This window comes from Phoca vitulina, unplaced genomic scaffold (genome assembly GCF_004348235.1).
Source record: "Phoca vitulina isolate PV1807 unplaced genomic scaffold, GSC_HSeal_1.0 scaffold21, whole genome shotgun sequence".
In the NCBI taxonomy this organism is placed as follows: domain Eukaryota; kingdom Metazoa; phylum Chordata; class Mammalia; order Carnivora; family Phocidae; genus Phoca; species Phoca vitulina.
Window position 1 is genome coordinate 6,811,173 of NW_022589724.1, and position 25,094 is coordinate 6,836,266.

Below are 25,094 nucleotides of genomic sequence, written 5' to 3' on the forward strand. Positions count from 1 at the left end.
TTGGAACCCTTCACACCAGAGCCTGAAGGGTTAGTTCTGGGCTTGGCTTTTCCAAAGGAACATTAACAATGTGGAGCATGGCCACAGAAAGTCAACATATCACAAGGGTGACAAGTCTGAGAGGCTTGGTCTAATCAGCACAGACATCATCCTCACCATCATCACTCGCATTTGTATAGTGCTCTGGAGATTACAAAGTGTGTTCTCATATATCATCTTATGTGGGGAAGACTTGGGTTAAATGAAAGCTGTCTTCAAATACCCGAGGGGCTGTGCAGTGGGAGGAGGATTAAATTCATTCTGTGTGGCTTACAACTAATGGAAGTCAAGGGAGATATATTTCAACTCCACTTTACAAAAATTAGAACTTCAGAATTCTTTGAAGTCCTCCATATTGGTCTGAACAGAAGCAATCTGTTAGTGCTGGCACAAAACCGTATCTGAAATGAATGGATAGGCTTCTGGGTCAAATGTATAGAGTTTCCAAATGAAAGATGGATTTCCTACTAAGGCAAAGAACACCCTGCTTCTGGAGGTGAAAACCTACCAGACAGGGTAGAGGCACTGGAGTTCTAAGAATCTTCCAGCTCGAAGTTACTTTGAAAAGTGGTCACTTAAGAAATTAGTGGTAGTGATGGTAGTGGTATTCATTGCAGTGTAGACAGATTTTCTCTGCGGTGTGAGATCAGCTCTGTATTTGATACCATATTTAGTGTCATGAGAGTATACAACAGCCTCTGCCTTTCCTTTTTCATTCACTTTGACTACCTAAAACACTTTTACAGGAGCCAGAGGCTCTTTCATCCAGTCCCCAGCCCTGACGATTTAGAAAGCGGCAGCAGACTGGCGTTCTTACCATATCCCACACGAAATTGGAAAGCCAGTAGATGACAGGCTTTACTCCACTGATGAACTGCAGGTGCTTCGCTTTGCTGACCCGCTCTTGGATCAGGAACACAACAAAGCTGGCCGGGACGAAGGACATCGCAAAGATGACACAGATGGACACAAGGACATCCACTGACGTGGTCATCCTGAAAAAGAAAGGCAGTGAGGATATGAGGGATCACCAATGCAGTTGAGAACTCAAGCAAGATACATGCATGCACGAGTGTGTACACACACGCATGCGTGCAAACACACACACACATGCACGCAAACACACACAGAGATCTGAGATGTGAGGCATAGCCCAGAGGGAAAAATCCATTGACCAAATGTATTTTATTCAGGGTTAAAGATGATTATTTTCAATTTAAAAAAAACCCTGATAATTAAAATGCAAAACTGATTCCAATGAAGGCAAAAAAGAATCCATTGCCATAGTGAATTATTTTTTTAAAGATTATTTATTTATTTACTTAGAGAGAGAGAGCATGAGCAGGGGGAGCGGGAGAGGGAGAAGCAGACTCCCCGCTGAGCAGAGAGCCTGACACGGGACTTGATCCCAGGACCCTGGGATCATGACCTGAGCTGAAGGCAGACGCTTAACCCAATGAGCCAGCCCGGCACCCGCCATAATGAAATTATTAAAGGAAGTCTAAGAATGCCAAATGGCATTCACTTTGGCCTTCTGTTCTTGACCCTTAAGAGCATTAAGTTGTAAATGTTCACACGTATAGGACTAGTGAAATATAGGAAATATAGGAAAATGAAATAAAGCTGAAGTATTAGTGTGAAACTATTCAAGTAAGTTAATTTCTGGCTGTAAATAAAAGTGAAAACAATAGTGTGTGCTTATCAGTCTAACAAATAGCAAAAATTCTATCAGATTCTATTAAAGGAGAACAGTTATAAGCCCATTAAACAGGGCATAACAAACTATTTTTATATGTATTAATTTTATATAAACTTGGTATAAAGATCCTATTGGTATATACTGATATTCTATATGAGCTAAGCAGAAATAGCTGTGCCACGCTCTGGACACAGGAAAGAATCTAACATGTGCTGAATATCAACAATGTGTTGAGTGCTGGACTTGGCAATTTACATGAATTGCCTCATTTAACACCATACATCTAGAAATTTAGAAACCAGAGTCAAACACAGATCTCTAGGATTCCAAAGGTTACGCACTTTAAACTGTGATATACTGGCTTCAAACTTCACTCACACACACACACACACACACACACACACACACACACGCACACTTGATTCAGGAATTAAAAGGACAAGCTGATAAAAGCATGCTTCACCAAGTTTAGGAAACAGTGGTTTCAAAACTAATAAAACTGGTTTTCTATGAACGACTGTGTTAACCGTGGGTTAAATTATTTGAGGATTTTATTGACAATGTCACTTTATATAAATTCACTCAAGGTAATGGTTTTTGATCCATCAGAATCCTGGATCTTCTGCAGTTTAATCCCTGCCAGCCAGTTCATGAAGTGATCATTTTCTGCCCAGGACCCGAATTCACCCGGACCTACCATAATGTAACTGTATCCTCAGCCGGCACTCTTCAACCAACTGCACACTTCCCTCCCCTACTCCCCGGCTCCACCAACAGCCTCTCCTCTCCTCTCCTCTCCTCGCCCCACCCAGGCAGACTCAGCCATGCTTACAGAGCCACTTCCGAGAGCTGCTGCTTGGTGAGATTCAGGGGGTGATTGAAGGCAGTAATCCCATACTGGCTGGGGTTCTCTCCCTTCTGCAGGCTGGCCCGCAGAATGGCATTGTTGATGACGTTCAGGAAAGAGCTGATGGCATGCCAGCCCTTGTTGTTGAACCACACCTAAAAATAAAAGACACCAGGTACAAAGTAATGCTTCCAAATCCTGCTCCCGGGAGTAGGTGTGCACGCACATTTTTGAAATGCCAGTCGTACACCAAGATAAAACATTAGCGTCGGAGGACATGGTAAAGTACTAACAGAGGCCAGGGTATGCGGAGCACTGACCGAACGGCCAGGCACCGCGCTGCCTACCTCGGATCTTTAACTCATTCAATCCTCACCACAGCTTTAAGGTGTGACTCCTGTCTTGGTTTCTTAGATTAGGAAACCAAGGCTTAGATAGGTTAGGGAACTTGGTCAAGGTCACAGCGGTTCCCTCGGTATGTCTGGCGGTAAAGCCAATTCTCTTTACCACCACACTGTCTGGCCTCCACGGTAAAATTAGTAGTCTGCTCTTTTCTGTCATGAATACGCCTATCAACATTATGCGCTGAAAGTACTTAAGTATTATTGTTCATCAAGAATCTACTGGAACAGAGGGCCTCACCTTGACGTTATTTTTCGTGTCCAGTCCTGTCATGAACCTCCCCAAGCTGCTGAGAAATCGATCTGCAGAACTGTCCTGTGAACAACAGTAACCTGCCTCAGTTGGGATGATTCACAAGGGAAGGGCAACAGGACAACCCTACGAAGGGCCACATTGTTACTGCCTTGTTCACCCAAGTGAGATATGAAACCACTGCAGGACTGGCGCCCGAGAAATAAGTGATGACCAGAAATCTAAAGCATTCATGTTGCCATAAACCACATGTTCTGAAAGAATCACAGGGACACCGTGTGACTTCAAGTCCCAAGATGCAGAGGTCTCGCTTAACCGGGTGGTGAGCATTCTTCAAAGCAGTCCCCTGGGTGTCCCCCTGAGACCCAGAACTACGCTCCGTGGGCAGATGCGTCTGATATGTGGGGTCTGGGCCTCAAAAGCGGAGTTACAGACTCTAGGACCACTGCGGATGCCCATCATGCTGAAATCCATGCCATCGGAGCTCTCATTCTCATTTAAATAATGGGAAACCCAAAATACTGAGAAATGAAGTGACAGCCTCCAAGGTCCCGCCACCAGCTTAAAGGAAATGATTCATTTCCTTTTTAACTAGTGATTGTTTCAGGTAAGTGGGTTTGAAGCCCAGTTTATTTACTTCATGAAGTGAAGTTATTCTGAGAGCTTTTAAACCTCTGAATTTTTTTTTGACCTATGTTTTCAGGTATTAAATATCTGCTGAGTAGCTCGGTCTTGGCCGGCACAAGATCAGTAGATGCCAATAATGGCTTTGGATTCAAAGTCTTCAAAACAGTAAGTGGCAAGGTGATTAAATGTACCTGCCAACCACTCCCACATAGTGGCAACTCTGGGCCCATTTTTCTGACATGTCCTAGGATGAATACCGTACCTTGGCCAGCTTCAAGTGCTTCTTCACTTGCTTGATGGCATTATTAACTTCTTGACTTGAAGGAAGTGAATGAGAATTACTGGCACCCAGGGAAAACCCTCCATACCTAAAAGAACAGGCTAACATTAAAATACAGTGTGGTACACGGTATCATTCAGCAGCAGACGTCACATGAATGTGTGCAGGCTTCATGGAGAGGAATTGCTTATTCAAAGCAAGACCAAAGTTAGACTTGGAGAAAGCTGCATCTTGGCCTCCTCTGAGGACTTCTGGCAAGCTCTTAACTCTTATGGTTACTGCCCAAGGGGGAAGAAGCTGCACTGTGATTACACACAGCGTGAGATGGCTGAGACCCTGAAGAAAGAAGGGTCTTTCGCCTCACAGACGCTCCTCCTCCCACCCTGGTGGTCCCAGCCTGCACCTGCACGTGGGTCTCTGGGTGTCAAGGCAAGCAGACGGGGAGTTAGGGGAGGACAGTGACCAGAACAGCCTAGGGAGGGCTTAGAGACAGGCCATGGCTCTTTCCTAGCATGAAGGCCACTTTAGGGGTCCCAGTCTGCATCTGCTCTGTGCCGAGTTCTGTGGGTGCTGGCCCTTGGGAAAAAGGCAAAGAGGAAAGGTGGGCATCAGTGACAGAGCTAAGTTTTGGGGCAGCCATATAAAGCATCTCATTCTCTAGGAGGTACAAACTGGCTTCAAGTGTTTTTCATTCCTTTCTTCCCTAGTGCCACCTGGTTCCTTCAAAACCGAGAGAGATAAAGGAGTTCAAATACTGTGAAGATAGATAGCTTTGATGCCTCTTATTTCATCCAAGACCTTCTTGGTCTCATTCTAAAGGCCTGAAAAATTGTCCCGGAGTCCCCAGGACCCCCTTGGGAATCTGATTTGGTGGGGAGGAAATGTAAATAGAGTAAGGTATTTCCCTCACAACACTGTGCTTCCCGGTTAAATCCCTAGAGACCTTCAAGAAACTGCTGAATCTCCTCAAGGGGATCAGAAGGCCAAACATTTCAAAGGCATCTGAAGTGGGAGCTGAGCACCGAGCAGAAACACCAAGGGCAAAACAATCCCCACACCCCAACTTCCTGGGATCTGAGATACCGGGATCAAAGTCATCCTTCTGAACTACAGGAGTCCAGACAAAATACAAGCGAGCACAGAAAGAGATCAACTTACCTAAACTCATTCACCCAGATCTTGTTCTTTAAACTGCAGAAGCCAAAGAAAAAGAAACCAAAAATCAGTTCAAAAAAACATTGATCCTATTCCTGATAACACAAAAGAAGTTACTGTCTACCTGAGGAGACAAGCCAGGACAGAAAGAATCCCGTGATCAGGCTGGGGGGGGAGGGGTGTACCCATAGAAGGACACCCCAGTCACTAGGTCTTTCCTTCTCCCCATTTTAAAACCTTGTCATTTATAAGAAAATCATGCTTTGGATTAAACCACTTCAAAAACCACTTTATAGACAAAGATGTGACTGAACTAAAACTTTTTTTGTTATTCTTTTTAAGTAGGTTCCACACCCAACATGAGGCTCAAACTCATGATTCTGAGATCAAGGGTCGCATGCTCTACAAACTGAGCCAGCCAGGTGCCCCAAAACTTACTGGATTCAAGGTAATATGTCAACTACAGAGGACATGGAAAGGTTATGCCTCTTTCTTGGAAACTCGACAGTAATTATCATTCAAGCATTTAAAGTCACTGAGAACACCTAACAGAGAAACCCAACAAGCCAAAAGGAAACCAGAACAAACATTTCCTGGGCATCAAGTATTCAACGCTGTGCCTCGATAGCCCTGGAAACTTTGGGGCTGTTCCAAGGCTCCACAGCCACGTCAGGCCACCGAGCAGGCCCAGGGCTCCATAATGCCACATATTGTCCACATTATCACACGTTTCATTCACGAGAGGCACTTTATATATATCAGTGTCCTTCAATCTTCCTAACAAAATAATAAGAGCAATGGTATTATCACATACTCTACAAACAAAGACTTTTTAAAGGATAACTGGTTGCTCCTGGTAAAGCAGATGGTAAGTAGAATTCAAATTTGAATCGAGATTTTTTTATTGACATACAACTGACATAGAACACGATGTAAATTTAAGGTGTATAACAGTTTGATTTGATGTATTTAGGTATTATGATTACCATGATACCTCCATCATGTCCTAAAATCATCATCTCTTTTTTTTTGTGGCAAGCATATTTAAGATTTAGTTTCTTCACATCTTTGGAGTATGTAATATAGTATTGTTAACTATAATCATAATACTGTACATCTGATCTCCAGAATTTTTCTAATGTACAGCCCTGTGATTACACCAGGCAGCCTTACCTTGAGGCTGACAACTTAAAGTTCATAATACTTATCTTTTCTAGGTTGGGAGAATATCTTAAACTTCCAAAAGCCAACATCAGGCCAAAATTTGGTATTTTTCCCCATCAGTGTGCTATTTTTAGACCTGTAATTCCCCGAATCAGGACTGAAAAAAGCAAGGGCCAAGTTTAGTAAATAATGACCTTTTGGCTATGATCTGCACATAGGTCTTCACCAGATAATCCGAAATGTTTCTTCCCGTCAGGTTCTGAAGGATGTCTGCAGTGTTCTGTTTTCTCTGTCATCACAGAAAAAAACAAGCACAAGTGTCTTTATGGACGACAATTGAAACAGGAAAAAAAAAAAAATCAAGGACTACAGTGACACATGTCCCTTGAATGTGGATCACAGTGTGACCAGACCCTGCCCACAGGGCCCAGGTGCTGCCATCAGCCAAACACAGAGGCCTGGTCCTTTCTGCCCTCAGCATCGGCCGTTCACTTACGCAAAGCCAAGATGTCCCCAAGGAAATTATTCTGAACTACTGAACAACAGACAGTGGAACATGATTCTTTATAGTCAAAAGGTTTTTAGGGAGCAGTATCATTGACTATGCCCAGTGACTTCTTTGGTCCACTGGAGTTATACTGATGAATAGATTCACTGTTCTTTTAAAGAGAAGTAACCAGGACTTCTTCAAGTTCTCACACCCATTTACAATTGCTTGTCCTCACCCTGCAACCCAGATGCTGATAAAGCAACAGAGGGAGATCACAAGCAAGCCTCTTTCTGAAATTGTTCTCAGAAAAAAGGCTCAGAACTGCTCCCCACGCTCACAGCCTCAGAGAATGTCAGAGTCTTAAGACTCGCAGAAGTTTTATGGGCCAGCCTCCCTAATTCAGAGGTGAGGAAATAGGCCCAGGGACTGAGTGGCCTGTCTGAGGTCACCAGCTCATCCTTGGCAGAACCAGGGAGGGAGCCGGGCCTGTCACAGTATATTCTGTGACATGACCTCAATGGGAGAAGCCAGACTGTGCCTTCCACGGCCCACTGATCCACAGTGTTGTGATCTGGTTTTAACTCAAACAAGTAAGTAACCGAGGCTGACTTTGCAAAGTAGACAAACAAGCTAAGATATAGGAACTTGTAGACCAAGTCCCTTCCCCTCAAAACCCACAGGCCTTTCCCTATGATAAGAATTAAGATCAAGACTGAAAGACAACCCCCTGACAGGAGAGGTCAGCCATTCCTTCTTCCCAAGCAGAAGCTCCCAGGCCCCGTGCACCGCCATCTGCTCAGTCACTCGGAGGGTGACTCACTTGTGGAGGAGGCAGCCCCCCTGCCCCCAGGGGACACACGGGCAGCATCTTCTTGATTTTGTCACTGCTACACTGGCAGGTGGGTGAGGGGTTCTCCATCGTCCAGTTCCCATTTTGGAAGAGGTCCGTGATGGTCTGGGGAACGGGGGCGGTGGTCCACTCCTCCTCCCCCACCGAGCAGGGCACGTCTCTGCAAAGGGAGGGCAGCAAAGGCAGCATCACCCGAGAGGACCTGGCCTTTCCTGGTGCCTCAGGAGCATAGACCAATCAACAACCACCACAAACATGCATCTATCCATCCCCTCACCATTTGTTTGATCTCCCCACAGACCTGTAAGCTGCAAACTCACTTTACAGTTAAGGATGAAGGAACACAAAGAGGCCCTAAATGCTCATATACCAAACTCCAGTCAATCCAATCTGCCGGCATTTGGTCTCTTGCCCCTGTGTTCGCTCAGCGAATATTCACTGAGCATGTACTATGTGCCAGACACTGTTCTGCATATCTGAGAGTCTGGGCTGAACAAGACAAAGTCCCTGCCTTCTGGAGAGGAATTTGGCAATAAGCAAATGTCACTTAGCCAAAAATAAAGCAAAATAAGAGGACATTGAATTGGGGGAAGAGTGACTACTGCCTTCTTCCAAGACATAAACGATTAGAAAGGAGTCAGGAAAAGATCTGGGGAGAAAGAACACAACAAGCAAAGGCAATAGAAAGTGTAGGTACAAAGTCTCTCAGAAGAAGTGAACTTTCCATGTTTGAGGAACAGCAGGGGGACAGTGTGGCTGGAATGGGATGAGGTAGGAGGGAGAGTGATGGGAGTTGAGTGGTGGAGGGAGGCAGGTGCCAGATGACACGGGCCTGGGAAGGAGTCTGCATGTTATGCTCAATGTGCTGTAAATCTGGTGCAGGATGGCAAGATTCACTTTCTGTTTTAAAATGAGTACAGAATTGGGGTTTGGAGGGGATGGGGTGAGGGTGCTCAGTATATGAAGAGCTAGGTTGTCTGCAAGCATCACAAGGCCTTGATGCCTCACTTGAGCTCTGAATCACTGTGGACCATCAACACAATGCTTGCCCTCGTGGGTCTTATCTTCTCCACCAGTAAAATAAAAGTACATAATGTCATGCTAAACAAGTCATTTCCAGCATCCCTTCCAGTTGCAAAATTCTACAATGCATAGCCACACTCTTTATGTTATTCTTGTATGTGCTAAAAATATCAAAGGAACAGATTTGTGGACTGCTCTCTAGTTCTCTCTAAAGCTCCGTGACTTGATGGAAAAGTCAAAGTAAGACATGGGGCTCACACTCCAAAACCTTCCCAAGATGATTGGCTGAGACAAAGCTCAATGCCACAGTCAATGTCCCAGTCAAACTTCCCTCAGTTCTACTCCTTTTGGTAAAACCTAGAATGTGAATTTGGGAAAAGCTGCCAGAGTGGGGCCCCTCCGTCCCACCGCCCCTCACACACACATGCAGCAGCGCTCTGCCCCAACACTGTGAATCCTCTGATGGCAGGGGCTGGACCTCTTTTGTCTCTGGAGGCTAGCCCTGAGCCCAGACCCAGCTCCCCCCATGTTGGCACTTCTCTGAGTCCACACCGCTCAGCGGGCGTATAATAAATCCACCTCATCTCATTCTTCTACCTCACCTACAAAACGTGCAGGTTTGTCAAAAGTCTTGTGACTCTAGAGACGATGTCTCCATGTCCTTTTCCATAACGGTCATCTTGTTCTTTAGGAACGGACATTGGCTGCTAGGGCTTACCACCCATGAAGCAGTAAGTACCAGCAAATGCTTAGTAAATATTCAGTAGTAAGAGCTGGCAAGGACATGGTAGCTATCTGTCTAGAAATCTGCTCTGAAACCTTGCATGCCCAGGTACAAGGCTCACTGGTCTGTCACTTGCAAAGTTAGTATCTTCCATTTAAAACCTGGAATTCAAGTTAGTCCTTCTCCAATCTTCCTATGCCTTCCCACACTCTCCATAATTCCTCCGAGTCTGTGCTGTAACTGAGCCAGAACCTCATTCTACCTGAGCCTGGAACCTTGAACCTCCGTGGGTCATGGTTCAGTTCACTTGGAAACTCACCTCTCTTCATGGTCTTTATGCACAAAGACCTCCACACACACCTCCCCCCATGCCCACTTAGAGACACGTGGGTATTTCACTGCATTTATCCATACGCTACCTACTTCCTTAAAAAGGATTTTGAAGGAAAGTACAAAAATATGCAACTCCAAAAGAAGAAAAAGTCCATTTTTATATACAATAATACAGAACATCTTTTCAGGCTGGTAAAGTGAAGAAGCTGATAAGCCAAACTGCAAATTATATATAATGGCAGCCTATCTCTGCTTTTAGGTATAGGAGCTGGTAGAAAGGAAGAAGGGGAAAGCATTTGATCAGTACAAAGTGCTATTTGAATTAAATATTAATCTCTAAAGCAGTAAATAAATGTCTGCAGTGATTTTACTCCGCAGGATGATAGAAAACTCTCCTAGTCGGCTCTGTTTGTTCCTAGATTCTGGTTAGATTACTGTATCAGCTTTTTAAAAATAAAAAATGCTTCGAAGGACAAATGATACTAGTCACAATGAGGGGCATGTATCACAGCTGATAAAGGTAACAGAGCAGACAACAGACCCGGGTGACAAGCACAAGACAACCCAGCTGTCAGGCGTCTCATAGCTCAAGGGGCACTTACGGGATTGGATTTCCTTCCATACAGCGGGTCCCGAAGCCGGGGTGTCTGGTGAGGGCATTCAAGAGTTCCTGGGTGCCCATGTCCTCAGGAGCATCATTACTGTGGGTACATGACAGCAGCCAGCTCAGCAATTCATTAAAACCAGGAATTGGGAGGTGGAATTGTTTTTCTAAACTGAACACTTTATCAGACACTTCCGGTGTGCCAAGCGCTCATTATCAGAAATGAATAAAACACAAAACCTACCCAAAAGGAGCTGACACTGACTGCGTATTTGGGATCAAGGTAAGGGACAGCCCTCTGAGCTTGTGTAGGTTGTAATGAATGGACTTGTGCCTAGGGGTGTGCGCACATGTACAAACAGCCACGCACATTTCTCCACGTATTTTAATGTGAAGAAATTCATTAAGGATCGGTTTTTCAAAAATACTTTCACAGTTTTCCATGAAACCTGAACCAGACAGGAAAGAAACATGGGGCTAGAGAAGGAAGAACCGATTCACGTACTTATGTATTTTTTGTTTTCGTTTCTTTTAAAGCTTCCCTTTTACATCACGGAGATGCTTCTCCCCATCTAAAGGTCTACAAATACTACAAGACTGAAGAAAACTTCTGTGGAAGGAAGTAGAGAAATTCCTTTGTCCTTTTGTTTGAAGCACTGGATTGTTACAGAGTAGCTGGCATCCGTGTCTAAAGAACACTCGCTTATATCTGTGACGTAATAAACATATGAAATATACTGTGCAGACAAACAAGAACTTGGAGGTATGATGCTGTGCCCGTGTTCGGAAGCCCTGGGATGAAGCAACAAAATTAAGACACAGCTATGAAAAGCCCAAATACTAAAGCTTCCTCATAGATGTTTTGCAAGCAGATTATTTACGTAAAACACAGATGCCTGTTCCTGATGACTGTAGGATAAAAAGAAAGGAGCTCAAAAGTGGGAACAGAGGACGGGTCTGTCAGTGGAGGTTCAATTCCCTGCTGTCCTTTGCATACGATATTAGTCTGTGTTGGGGCTTTGGAACAGCTGATAAAATCCACTCCGCTGCGTGATTCTCGAGTCCACCTGCCCTTGGCCCTCAGCAGCGTCAACACCCTCAGTCTGCCTGAGCTCTCTTCTCTCCAGGGCCACAGAAAGCAAACACGTACCTGACAAACGTGTACTGTTCGTTGTACATCCAGGGCTGAAGTTCCAGGCTGGGGTACTTGCCAAAGGGGGGCACGATCAAGCTGAACACCAGGGCAATGCAGACAAACACAGCTGGTAGGACGATCTGTAACCAGGGGACAGAGGGGGAAAGGAAGTGGCAAAACAAGGCCAAGTGTCAGAAAAAGGGGCCTGGGGCAAGCCCCTAACAGTCCAGCCAGCCTCCCCAGCCCAGCCAGCATGCAAGTGAGCACCATGGGACCCAGAACAAAGCTCCACCAAGGCATTCATGGCAGGTGGGAAGCTGCAGATCCTGCCACCGAAACCTCTTCCCTCTAGGGCATTTCTGGAGGCTGGCAGCACAAGGCCAGAGGCTGCGGCCACCTCGCAGAGGCACGAAGCTCCAAACTTTACAGAGTAAACAGTGGTCACATTGCAGGGGGACTCAGAACCCTGGGTCCTGCTCTCTTCCCACTGAAGACCTGAGAAAGACCACGATGGGCCATGAGCCCGGCTCAGCTCAGAGAAAGGCCGAGAGAACAAGCCCTGCACCAGGAGCCAGAAGACCCGAAGCCTGGTTCTGTCTCTACTACAAGCGTATCCATGTGAAGTCACTCCCGCTGCGGCCTCTCACTTGTAATCTACAGACCGAGACTAAGTGACCCAGTCAGATCCCACGCTCTGAAAGGGGACAGCATCTGCTGTTACCACGGGATGGCCTCAAAAAGCGTCATCACCCAAATCCTTCTTTATGGGAAAATACTCTATGACAGTTATCTCATTTCATTATCGTTACAACTCTATCACCAATCAACGAACAAGGGAATTGAGCTCAGAGAGACTAAGTAACTTGCCCAAGGTCACACAGCCAATAAGTGGCAGAACCAGAATTCCAACCCAGGTCTGCATGCTCCAAATTCATACTCCCTGCATTACCCACAGAGTCTGCAGGGAAGAATCTCTACAGACACTTTCTCTATACTTCTCGATTTTATACAGCAGGATAATTTTATCCCTTCCGACCAAGCAACTTGGCATGCAAACACTGACATGCAGGCAACAGTGTAAGGAGTCTTCTCTGTTTGCCCATTTTTTTCTGACCTCTCCGGCTACCTTTCTGTCAATTTGCAGTTAAACATCACTTTAGAGAAAAGTCATGTTTCCAAGAACTTTATATGTCAAGTGCATCTCAGCTTATGAAAACTGAATTTGCCCAGCCAATTTTCCTAAACTCTGTCCTTGTTACGCTGTCCTCTACCATAAACCTCACACACACACACACACACAGAGCACAGCAGGACTTAATGCCAGGCCCCATTCTAAGCACTTACTCACTTTAATCCTCCTAACAACCCTATGTCATAGGCACATTATCTTCATTCTAAAGATGAGGACACGGAGGCACAGAGAAGTAACTTGCCCACAGATGCGTGAGCGGCAGGAAGCAGGACTGGGACTGAAATACGGAAAGTCTGGCTCCAGCATCCACCTCACAACCATGACCCTCTCCTGCCTGCACTGGTCAGGGAGCCTGCAGCCCACCCGGGGGGCCAGAGTCACTGGCCTGGAGCAGCACTTGTCACCTGAGCAAAGAATCCCTTCCGACTCCGTCTGGCAATCAGCAGCCTCTTCCACAGAAGGGCCACAAACTGCTGCTGTGTGAGCTTCCAGCCCTTCACCTGGTAGGAGCCTTTGCCGTCCATCCCGCTGAGCAGGTCTGTTTCTCTGGATTCTGCAAGAAGCCAACACTGAAGGTCATCTAGTATCTGAGGCAGTCTTGACCTCACCACGCTCCGCCCTCCATCATCCTCGGCAACCATCTTGGAGGCTTGTGTTTGAAAGCCAAAGTCTCTCAGAAGTCAAGGGCTTTCATGACAAATCAATGTCCCAGGAAAAGCTAGGACCCCAGATGTCCAACAGTAGAGCTTTCTGCCTTCCAGTCCTTGTGTGAGGAGTGCACAAAATGAAGGTGCCTTGAGACAACTGAAGAGAAGCGTTCACACATAACTGTTGTACATCAAGTCATTCAGATGAACCAAGTCATCCCCAATTTCTTATAGAATATTCTATGAGACAGGCCATGCATTTAGGCTGACATAATTGAGAACAGACAATGCTGATTTGTCTACCATCTATTATTTTGGTAAAAATAGACACATTCAAATGATCTAAGTACAGACAATGTCTGAAATCAGGGAAAACATGAGGGCCACACACACACTCACGGGAGCAGGATTGGGAGAAAGGTTTCTGTACCTCAAAATCGTATAAAAATCCTTATCTTAAACTAATGATTCCTAACTGAGGCGCTTTCACATTTTACCAAGATTTGCTTGACTTCTTGTCTTCCATTCTCCATCCCAGTCAAACACAGAGGGACACACTCATCCAGAATATCTAAGTCTAAGGTACAATTAGCTCTAAAAACTGACTTAATTCAAAATCATTCATCAACAATTAAATATCTTATCTAGGCAAGAAACTGGGTCTCCACAGAAACGATAAAAATGGATTCAGAGGACTGAGGGACCATCCTTTTATATGTGTCTCAAGTGAAAGATCTCAACTAAATGAAAAGTGATGAGGATGGGCTCCTTCAGGTTTGATGGTTTGCCCAATGCTGGAAAAGCGAATGTGGCTTTTTTCATCATCCCACTACCCTTTGGACCCTGTAGGCATCTATTATCCCACGCTCAAGGCTGTTAAAAGGTAACGTGGGAGTAACACAAGACAAGCAATTCACTTTCAAACAATGGCACACAGATCTTGCCCAGACAGACCTGGGTCTACATCAGAATCATTAGGATCAATAGCATCATCTTCAGTGAATGGGCGAAGGCAGCTCTGCTTGTCCCCGAAGGCCCGTCTGTTTCGTCTTGCTGGCAACGTGCCATCTGCAGACAAAAGGAAGGAATTCCACGTTTTATTTTATTTGTAACAAAACAAGCCCTCCTCAAGTCAAAGGGAAAGGGACAACACTGGTGAGCTAAGATGGCCTAGAGGCACTTCCCAGAGCATACAGCTCCCCCCAAGGCTTACCTGAGGTCTCAGCATCCACCCCACTCTCTTCGGCCACTTTGAGAAATATCTGAAAAAATGGTAGTGAGAATAGTATAAGCATCACGTGATGAAAGCAACCATCACCGCCATGATTATTACATTATTGAGTGGCTTGTTAGCCCCTAAAGACAAAAAGTAAAAGCTTCAATTATTAGTAATACTTTGCCAGTCATTTGGGAGTGAAGGCATTTTTAACCAGAGAACATTTCCTCAGTAGTGAGAACTATCAATGCAGACAATCTTTTTCAAATTAAAGGTTTGACATTAGAACACTACAGAAGAAATGTGTTCTGAATCTACAGGGAACACGTAAGGTGGCTTCTTCCAGGTCTATGGCCCCCAAATCTCTTGAGTAGGCTAGCACCGTGCTAAGTCATCCAAGACAGAATGATCAAAAGATGATGGGCTCCCCATTACTAGAAATATTATATCAGGGATTCAAACATCGTAAGACAATGTGAACTAGCCAATGATTTCTAAACTCTGGACTACAGACCACAGCCTGGAAAGCATGTAATAAAAGCACAGACATTAAGGTCTTACCTCCAGAAATTCTCATTCAAAGACCCTGGCGCTGAGGCTTGGAATTTTTATTGTCAGTAATATCCCCAGATGATTTCTCTGCCTGGTCAAGCTTGGGGACCACTGGGCCAGACAACTTTTGTATCCTTCCCAGCCCTCCAGGTCTATGATGCTGTGGTCTCTAAAGGCAGGTGCTGCTACACAGTAAAGAGAGCATGGGCTTTGTAGCCTAAACCCTCGATGCTGAATCCTAGCTCAGCATCCCTGAGTGCCCACCTTTTCATCTTATTATGGGGATAATATTAAGTTACAATGATTTTTTTTAAAGATTTTATTTATTTAAAGAGAGAGAGTGTGCATGAATGGGGGGAGGGGAAGAAGGAGAGAGACAGAGAGAATCCCAAGCAGACTCCGCGCTGAGCACAGAGCCTGACACAGGGCTCGATCTCACGACCCTGAGATCATGACCTGAGCTGAAATCAAGAGTCGGACACTTAACCGACTAAGCCACCCAGGCACCCCTACAATAATTAAAACAAACAAACAAAAAACAGCAAAAAACCCCCACACACCCAGGTCAGCACGAGGCACATGCAGATTTTCCATAAACGTTGGCTATTTCCTACGCGTGGCCATGACACAGCCATGTCAGGGAGCAATCCTAATCTAGCTCTCCTGCCATCTCCCACCACTTTAAAGGGTTAACTGTGGCAGTAATACCCCAATATCAATGATGTAAGGCCTCAAATGACCAGCTCCAGGGTAATCCTATTCCCCTGGGGCAAAAGCAGGCCACCTGTCTGGCCTTGGGACTGTGGGACCTGCTATACTCGGACAGTCAGTCACTGAACGTACTTCTTCCAGGGTCGTCTCCGAGATGCCGTAACTGGAGATGCCCAGGTCTGAGAGCCGGTCATCAATCTCATGGAAGAGTTCCACAAAGGCCCCCTCCTTGGCAGCTTCGTAGGGCAGCACGTAAGTCAGTTCATGCCCAATGTCTTCCACTAGCCGGGCCTCAGCCACATGCTTCCTGATGAGGTTGGAGATGGCCGAGACATCTGTAGGGACCAGAGCACAAGGACAGCTCAGCCGGCTCAGAGGCCCCCCACATCAAGGGCCAGCCATGCCTCACCTTCTCCCTTTGCCTACCCCTCAGAAGCCAGGTGTCCACGCAGGACACCCGTCCCCAATACTTAAGTCTTTCCACATGTTCATCTCTGGCCTGAGAGTTCCTGGGGGCAAGGACTAGGTCTTATTCACCAAAGCCAGGAACACTGTAGGTTCTCAGTACATTGTGGGTGGGTGGGTGGGTGGAAGACTTTCAGAGGTGGAAAGCCTTGTGTCTATTGCCTGAACTCTAGGAGTCTTCAATGAAAGACCTGAGTAACGGAAAATTAAACGATTCTTCACCCTTCCCTAACCTGTAAACGAGGCTCCTTCTATTTATGTCAATAAAGGGCTAATCAAACAGTTCATGGAGGAAGACATCTCTCTGGAAAAAGACAGTTGTTAGGACTGGGCACCGATGGACACAGTAAAGGCTTCTGCTCCACGGGTGTTACTGGTGACACTGGTGTCCTATATATTGTGCCAAAGGAGGACCCAGCAGGCTGCTCTCACTCTCCTTAGCTACTGAGATCCAGTCCCTCCCCCATGGCTTGGCCCTCAGCACCTCATCCCTGGTCTCCAGTGTCCAGCCAGATCCATTCCCCAGGAGATGCCCCACCCCCAGTCACGTCAGCCTCTCGGGGTCACTGCCCTGCCAACTCCCACACCGAGCCCCCCAGCAAGCGTTAAGCCCATCTGCCACCAAGCTGCACCCTCTCCCAGCACCCCCACCCCCGCCCGGCCCCAGCCCAGCAGCAAACCTTGAGTCAGCGCCACCAGCCTCTGCACCTGTCCTCCTCTGCCTCCACTCTGCCCAGCTGGGGGGAGCTCAGGCACCACCTGAATAAGAAACCCCAGAGTCCTTACCGACGGTCAGCGTGTCACTTTCATGGTCGCTGCCCAGGCCAGCATCAGAACTGCTCTGAGAAACACTGTCCTCCTGATGGCAAAGAAGGAGGTGAGAATGGGTCAGGGACCGAGCAAAGTACAGCCACCAGCGCCTTCGCCAGGCGGGCGTCCATGAGGCCCTACTGTGCGGCTCCTCCTGGGGGGCAACTGACGGGGGGCCGTGGCTTCGGAAGCCCCTGACGCGCGTGCTGTGCGCACGGGAGGTCAGCGAGCACAGCCACAACAGAAGCGGGGCCAGCGATGAACGCTGTCGCCAGGCATCCACTGACCCTCCTACCATGGGATTCACCTGCCTGGTTATCTGGCTCGGTGCCTCTCAAGCCTTGACTTATGTTGAGCCACCAGGGGACCCTGCTAAAATGCAGATTCTGATTTAGTGAGTCCGAGAGCTGGGCCCATGTTTCTGCATTTCTAACAAGCTCCCGAGTAATCCCGGTGCTGCTGGTCCTCAGACCACACTTTGAGTAACAGGCACTAGTTAAAAATAAGCAGATGGGAGGTGAAGGCTGGGATGTAAATGTTTTAGGTGCCATTGGTTTCAGCACACAAATGGATCTCAGGCACGTACGGTGGAACAGAGGAAAACCTACCTGGTTATCGGGTTCTGGTCCCACCTCTGTTACTTACCTGCTCGCTGGCCTACAAGCCTCATTTCCCTAATCTGAGATAATAATCACAATACCTCCCTCCCACTGTTGTTCTGCACTTCGAGATGAAGGAAGTTAAAAAAAAAAAAAAAAAAAGAAAAGTTTATAAATGATAACGATACTGCAAAAAAATTAACTAGTACTGTCATTTTCTTTTATGCCCAAAATCTGCTAGCGTGTCCACCATGAAATCAGTGTTCAATAAATATTTGCTGTTTTGTAGTTTAGAAGTTAAGGTCAATGAGATTCAAAGGGAATGAGCAGGAATGACAGAGCATTCTGCAGCTTGGGCTCGTCACTCCTGGCGAGTCTTTTTTCTTCGCTCTAATAAAGTCCCCTAAGGACCTTCTCTATCACTCACTGTGCCTCCATAGAAGAAGGAAGAGGGATCCAACCACACTCTCACTGCAGGAACAGATGTGTCCTGCGCTTTCCACACAGGAAGTATGATGTGATTCCAAAGGGAGATGGTGACCCCCATGCGGCAGAGTGGGGTGGACATGGACAAGCCAGTGGACAAGCCACTCCCAGCCAACAAGCCCAGCGCCAGCCCAGCACTGAAAACACAACTCACCTTTTTCAGGTATGACACAGTGCTACTGCTATTTCTGCAGGAACTGAGGGAGGATTCCACATCCTTCTTAACCAGGGTCAGGTAGTAGCCTGTTCCCAGCTGGTTCTTCAGAAATAGGGAGGAGCCCACACAGCACAGCTTCCCGTGGGAAATGATGGCAATCCTGTCCCCCAGGATGTCTGCTTCATCCATGTGGTGCGTGGAGAGAATAATGGTGCGGCCTGCCAGGCACAAACACAAGGGCACGGGACGAGTGAGGCCTACTGGTTCTCAGTGACTGAAGCAGCTGCAACGACAGATCTATCTGCAGGGGTCACCGAGGCAGAGGAATCTGGAAGCCTGTGTGGCAAAGCCATCCTCACAGAAATCAGAACAGGAACATTCGTTTGGGAATTTGCCACACGCCAGGCAGGGTGCTAGGTGGTCTGCATGCATTCTCATTTCACTAAAGGTTCTATGAGGCAGGCACTACTGTTATTGTAGGTAAAGAAACAGAGACAAGTTGAATGACGTTTCCAAGGTCTCAGGGCCAGCCGGAACTGGCTCCAAAGTCCATGTTCCTCATTTGCCCATCCCCTCTTTCAACAAACATTTGTCGTGTACCATGTTGGGGACAGAGATGAACAAAGACATATCCTCTGTTCTCAGCCATCGGTCTAGAGGGGAACAGAGTTGTAACAGACATGTCCAAGCTCTATGCTAGAAGTAGCTCTGGGGACCATGCCCTTTATCCCCACTTCTCTTCTTGCCAGCCCCTAGATAATGAAGGGCATACATGTTAAGTGTCTTGTAAACCAGGTCTTCCTTCCACATCCAGACCACGGGTGAGCACAGAGCTCTAAGAAAAGAAGTCGCACATTCCTGAGAAGCAATTCTGCTGCTCTGTCAAGAACAGCCATGAGCCACGGCTGCAGCCATATGTCTCAAGAGCCCCTGCATCCCTCCCTCCCTCAAAATAAACACACACCAGCTACCTTGTCGGTATTTCAGCAGGAGCTCCCATATTCCCCTGCGGGAGTAAGGGTCCACACCGGCTGTGGGCTCGTCCAGAATGACAACCTTGGATCCCCCAACAAAGGCCAAAGCCACAGACAGCTTTCTCTTCATCCCGCCTATGAGAGAGAGAGAGAGAGAGACGTTCCAGGACCGGCCCCAGACAGCGAAGGCAGAGGCGCTGAGAGACGATCAGAGGCACCCACCTGGGGACAAGCCAGGGACACACTTCTGACCTACCCCCCCACCCCCACACTGGGACACTGGGACAGCTGTTGTTTCTCGTGCGTGCGTGCATGTGTGTTGGGGGCGGGGGGAGGGGGACTCACCTGACAGCTGACTTGTTTTGCTTTTCAGTTTGCTGGGTGGCAAACCGACATCCAAGGCCATCTGCTCCAGCTCTGCTTTCACATGCTTCTCCGAGAGCCCCTTCAGCCGCGCATAGAACCAGATGTGTTCTTCCACAGTCAGCCTGGGGACAGAAGGGCAGGTCAGCTCTGCACCCCATGGGCTGCATCAGAACCCAGTGCTTCCTGACCCACAACAGAAGAAAACGGGCATGTTTCCACTGCCCCCCACCCCGACCTTTTCTAACTATCTCAACTTCTGAAAAATAACAGGAAGAATCAAGACAGAACAACCGTAAGCAACCACCGGAGCTGCTGAAGAAGCCAAAGCTGAAATGTGACCGGTCCCTTCCAGCCTATTCCCAGCAGGCCTGGCCACCATACATCAGGCAGTTGCAACTTTCAATCCAGGTCCTCAAAGGGCCCACCCCATAATCGACCATCGACCAAGAAGCTGGCTCGGCTTTCACCTGGAGGAGCCCCCTCCGGGAACTCAGACTGTGCGAGAAGGGAGGCCCCTGTGGAGGACATGAGCCTGAGCTGCTTGCTCTAGGGAAGAGCAGACGGGGGTCCAGAAGGGAAGAAGTCCTTGCCCAAGGTCACAGAGCCCAGGTCTTTCTCTGTTCCACCACGAGGGCTCCCTGGGGGGCCTGAACTGCTGACAGGCCCACCTGAATGGAAGCAATGTCTTGAGCAGGAAATGCTGGGCCATCATGACAAGGGCCCCGAGGCACTGCCAGTCTGGGCTAAGAGCCGCAGCTGGTGCCAGGGAGGAGAGTGATGGGAGAGCAGACAGGCTAACTGGCCCTCTAGAGCGTCAGTAATGGAGAGCACCTTTTCCCACGCCCTCATCCACCAGCTGGACTGATGGGACATCTCTCGCCCAACAATCACCTCCTACTTTTCCTAAAACGGAAGGACGACCGGGTCCCACTGTGCAGGGAGGTGAGACCCGCCACCCCCACAGAAGGCAGAATGCTTAAGACCCCCTCGGCCCATGACTCATGACACACATCCAGGGAGGGTGTGCTTCTCAAAGTGCTGCTGGTACTCACATGTCAAACAGCACGTTATGCTGGGGGCAGACCCCCAGGTTCTGCCGGATGGTGCTCATCTCAAAGCGAATGTCTTTTCCCAGGATGTAGGCAGTGCCCGAGGTGGGAGGGAACAACCCGGTCAGGATTGACCTGAAGACAAAAATTTACAAGTGCAAGAGTAAGTGTTATCCCCATTCCCCTGGAAATGCTCCACACCAGGCCGCAGAGCCCGGGCACCTGCAGCAGAGGCATCAACCCCCCTACACCCCCATTCCTTCCTAACAGACCCGAACTGACCCCTACAAAGCAAACAAGTCTTTGCTTTAGTGGATAACCAGGAGTGGGCCTATGTGTTGGAAAGGGCATTATCAGGACAAGCATTTTTAAATGATTCCAATTTGCAATGGAAAGTACAGTTTGAAACATACACTTTGTAAGTCTAAAATCATGTCCATGAAAATTGGACAAACCAGAAAAAGTTATTCAGAGATAAAAATCATTTTTGTATTCAGCAGTAGGATTTTTGTGCACCTTTTAAAAAATTATCTGCAATGTTCATATATTGATTTTTGCATTAACCAAAAAAAAGAAAAACAAAAACAGGAAAAGGTCATCATCCCTAAAGATACACCCTTGGCAATAGTTGAGGGACCACACTAAAAGTCACTGAGGCTAACTCTGGCGTGTATGGCCCATTCTCCCTCGTGAAGCCACCCATTATAACGTCTTTATAGGTCCCTGTAGGTCCCAGAAAGGGCAGTCACATGGCCAGGTCTCACACCTCCTTAGCGACAGAGCTCCTGGAAATCACTACTTCCCTCCAACATATCCAATCTCCCCACATTCTTGCTTCATAGTTCTAACCAAACCAGCTCAAAAGGGAGACCCTTTCTCAGAGCTGTCACAGCCTTAGGGTTCCAGGAACAGTGCAGAATTCTGAGAACCAAATGGGAAAGGTCACCAAGAGGGCTCCCAGGCTGTTTTCAGGCCGAGGAGATATCTAGCCAAAACCAGCCGTGGGGAAAGCACTCTTGTGATGAGATAATATCTTACATTCGTCAACTCCTCCCCGGCGCTGCCCTTGCCCCAGTGACCAACGCAATGCCCTTGCATCCTGACTTCTAACTGCGCTACGGAACCTGCCCGCAGCTGATTCTGACAGCCACACCCTCTTCTTACATGGTGGTGGTCTTCCCAGCTCCATTGTGGCCCAAGAAGGAGGTGATCTGGCCCTCATAGAAATTCAAGGCCAGGCCATCAACAGCCACCTTCATGCCATCCCGGTAAACCTTCATCAGGTTCTGAATGGACACGCCCAGCTTCAGGTGTGTGGGCTCCTCCTCCACGCAGACTGTCAGGAGACAGAAGACAGAGGATGGGCATGAACCATGGCAAATACCGACGAGTGGGGCACAAAGACATGGCGGCTGGGCTCGTACTCCCACAGCTGTCCTCTCTCCACGCATACTTCTGGTTTCTCAGGCAGACATTTATTTAGGGCCTGTTTGGGCAGGAGTATTGGTGATGGGAATTCACTGATAAAGGAGCATTCACAGTCTATTGGGAGAAAAAGACTTGACAAGGAATCAAAATACAGGAGGCAAAAAGCGGTTTAAAAAACACATCTAAAAATGCCGTAGAACTGTGGAATACCCAGCCCGTGGAACACGACTCAGCAATGGAAAGGAGTGAACTGTTGATATGCAACACAGCTTGGATGGTCTCAAGGGAATAATGCTGAATGACAAAAAGCCAACCTCAAAATGTTCCATACTATATGGTTCCATTCATATCACATTCTGGAAATACCATGTGGAGAACAGAGTAGTGGCTGACAGGTATCAGGGACTGGGGAGGAAGGGGGGTGGCTTTAAAGGGGCAGAATGAGGGAGTCTGTGTGGATGGAACAGTTCTGCGTCTCGACTGAGCTGGTGATTACATGAATCTCCATGTGACAAAGTGCACAGAACTAAACACACACACGTGAATGAGTACATGTAAAACTCTACAATCTGAAGAAGGTCTACACATTATACCAGTGTCAATGTCATGGTTTTGATATTGTGCTGTAGTTATGCAAGGTGTTACCATCGGGGGAAATGGAAATGAAAGGCACAAGGGAAACCTCCCAATACTATTTTTTTTGCAACATCCATGAGTCTACAATTATTTTAAATAGAAAAGCCTTTTGTTTGTTTTTCAATGCCATGCAATCTTAGAGGAGGAACTGACTGACTACTTGGGAATCTAGAAGGACTACTCAGGGATGAGGTACAGAATTAGATCTTGAGGAAGGAGGAGGAAGGCAGGCAAGTTGGAGAAAGAGCTCTCCTGTGAGAGGACAGAGTATGTACAAAGGCATGGGGGTGTGGAAGAACAGAACGTGTTCTAGGAGACTGACACAGAAGCTTGGTGTAAAGAGGAGACTGGGCAAGCAGAGCAGGAAGAGCAGGAGAAGAGGCTGGGACAGTGGGCAAGGGCCGGCTGTAGGTTGTCCAGTATGCCTAAGGAACAGCAGACTTTTCCACTGGCAACCAGGTGAAGGCACAGAAGAGACCAGCAGGAAAGGGACTCATTAAGTACTTAGGAAGCCACACTGAACACAAAAACAGTTTCTCTCCAAGAACCAGAGCAAACGGCCCAGAAGGCAGAGCCTTTGCTAAACTGTGGGCACCTCCACCTACAGTCAGGAGCCAGGAGAGGATTAGGGCTCTGGATAATGAAGGGTGAGAACATCAAGAAGCACAGGCTGAGCTCTGACAGCCACTTAGTGGCAGCCTACACAGGTTCATATTTCCATCACCATGACGAGGCGGGCAGCGAGGTTATGGTTCTTCAATCACAGTTGTCTTTACCCCCTCTTCCTAGCTGTTAATTTATCATAAAGAGTGTGTGTTGGGGGGGGTGGGGGGGTGAATGTATAGATATCAAGGGCCTCTTTCCTAGAAGCCAAGAAAACAAAGGCAATGGCCCTCAGGGACCAAGAGAGTGACTCCCCAATAAGTCGACAATAGCACTGGACACGAATAGCATGGGAGAATTTGGAAAGATGCATTGTGTGTGATTTCTTTGCTCCTAGAGTGGTTTCAGACTCTCTAAAGGGCTAAAGCTATCCTTTGTCCCTGACAGTCAGTGGGGCAACAGCACTTAGGCTAAGGGAAGGGCAGGTTGACAGCACTTACTTTCTGATACTCCCTTCTGGCTGGAACCAGGGTGGCTCTTCTCATCACTTTCCTCACCGAACCAGTAGGATTTGGTGCAAGGAAAATACCAGGGCCTGGGGATTCCATACTGGCCTGCAAGCGAAGATAAAAACCAAGATGGAAGCCAAGCACAGCAACATCCTAGCATTCCCGAGGTATCCCAGCCAGAACTACTGCCTCCTTGACACAGCATCTGGAGGTGACACCACCCTGGGATGGAGGTGGGGATAATGGGAGCTCATATCTGCTGACACCTACTATGCATTCAAACAACCCCACGAGGCAGGTTATCAGCCACTCATTTTACAGATGAGGAAACTGAGGGTAAGTAGCCTACTGAGGTCACTCAGACAGTAAATGGAAGGGCTCAAAATCTGAACCCAGATCTGTAGGATACAAAATTGCCTATCAATGCAGGAAGCTCAAGTAGAGGTAATGAACATTCCACATACACTCCCTTAGAGGAAAACCAGGGGAAGCAGAAAAAGTTAACCCTCACTCTCTTAGAATTTGATCTGTATAAAGACGTATCCACGGCAGGTCTTGGTCAAGGAGATTTATTTAAGGGAAGTACTAAAATGAATTTTCATGAATGTTAGTTTGATTAAATCACAGGTAAGGGCTTAGAGCCAACATATCTTACTCTTTACAAGCTGTACTCAGGAAACAGAACCTCTGCTGGTGGCTCATTCTGGGGATACGGAATTAGAGAATTGGGCCAGCATTGGAAGGAGGAACCCTCTAGACTAGCTGACCCAGTGTGACCCAATTGGGTTCACCCCCAAGCACCAACACTGACCAGCTGTGTGTCCACAGGCAAGGTACTTGAGTCCTACTTCTCTCATTTGCAAAAAAGTGGGTCTAAGAGCAAGTCCCCAAGTCTACACAACACTTGGTAGAGCACCGGCACACAGGGCTCAGGAAATGAGAGCTGCAGCAGTAATACTTTTGGCATCAGCTGCTTCTCCTCGGACTGTTGGCTTGCCGTGGGTCTAAAGCCCTAACCACTTTCCAGGGAGCCCCAGGCCCTACAGAAACTCCACCACAGACCGGGCAGA

At 47.4% G+C, this 25,094-nt stretch overlaps 1 protein-coding gene across 4 annotated transcripts in view; it reads right to left on the reverse strand.

Annotated features, from left to right (window-relative positions):
* The window catches only part of ABCA1 (ATP binding cassette subfamily A member 1), a 123,817-nt gene that overhangs the window by 13,133 nt on the left and 85,590 nt on the right, over positions 1–25,094 (reverse strand). For 3 of the 4 annotated variants that reach the window (XM_032419052.1, XM_032419051.1, XM_032419053.1), the window contains exons 18-37: positions 24,016–24,129; positions 22,013–22,184; positions 20,852–20,983; positions 19,779–19,921; positions 19,431–19,568; positions 18,457–18,677; positions 17,088–17,166; positions 16,075–16,277; positions 14,677–14,725; positions 14,418–14,531; positions 13,221–13,369; positions 11,640–11,764; positions 10,488–10,586; positions 7,776–7,965; positions 6,660–6,754; positions 5,305–5,337; positions 4,129–4,234; positions 3,228–3,302; positions 2,571–2,740; positions 857–1,034 (exon numbers count right to left, since the gene is read on the reverse strand). In XM_032419052.1, the coding sequence (XP_032274943.1) occupies positions 857–1,034; positions 2,571–2,740; positions 3,228–3,302; positions 4,129–4,234; positions 5,305–5,337; positions 6,660–6,754; positions 7,776–7,965; positions 10,488–10,586; positions 11,640–11,764; positions 13,221–13,369; positions 14,418–14,531; positions 14,677–14,725; positions 16,075–16,277; positions 17,088–17,166; positions 18,457–18,677; positions 19,431–19,568; positions 19,779–19,921; positions 20,852–20,983; positions 22,013–22,184; positions 24,016–24,129 (2,585 nt within the window). Of the gene's footprint in view, positions 1–856; positions 1,035–2,570; positions 2,741–3,227; positions 3,303–4,128; positions 4,235–5,304; positions 5,338–6,659; positions 6,755–7,775; positions 7,966–10,487; positions 10,587–11,639; positions 11,765–13,220; positions 13,370–14,417; positions 14,532–14,676; positions 14,726–16,074; positions 16,278–17,087; positions 17,167–17,193; positions 17,267–18,456; positions 18,678–19,430; positions 19,569–19,778; positions 19,922–20,851; positions 20,984–22,012; positions 22,185–24,015; positions 24,130–25,094 lie in introns of all 4 variants that reach the window. The other variant, XM_032419054.1, reaches the window with a different exon arrangement.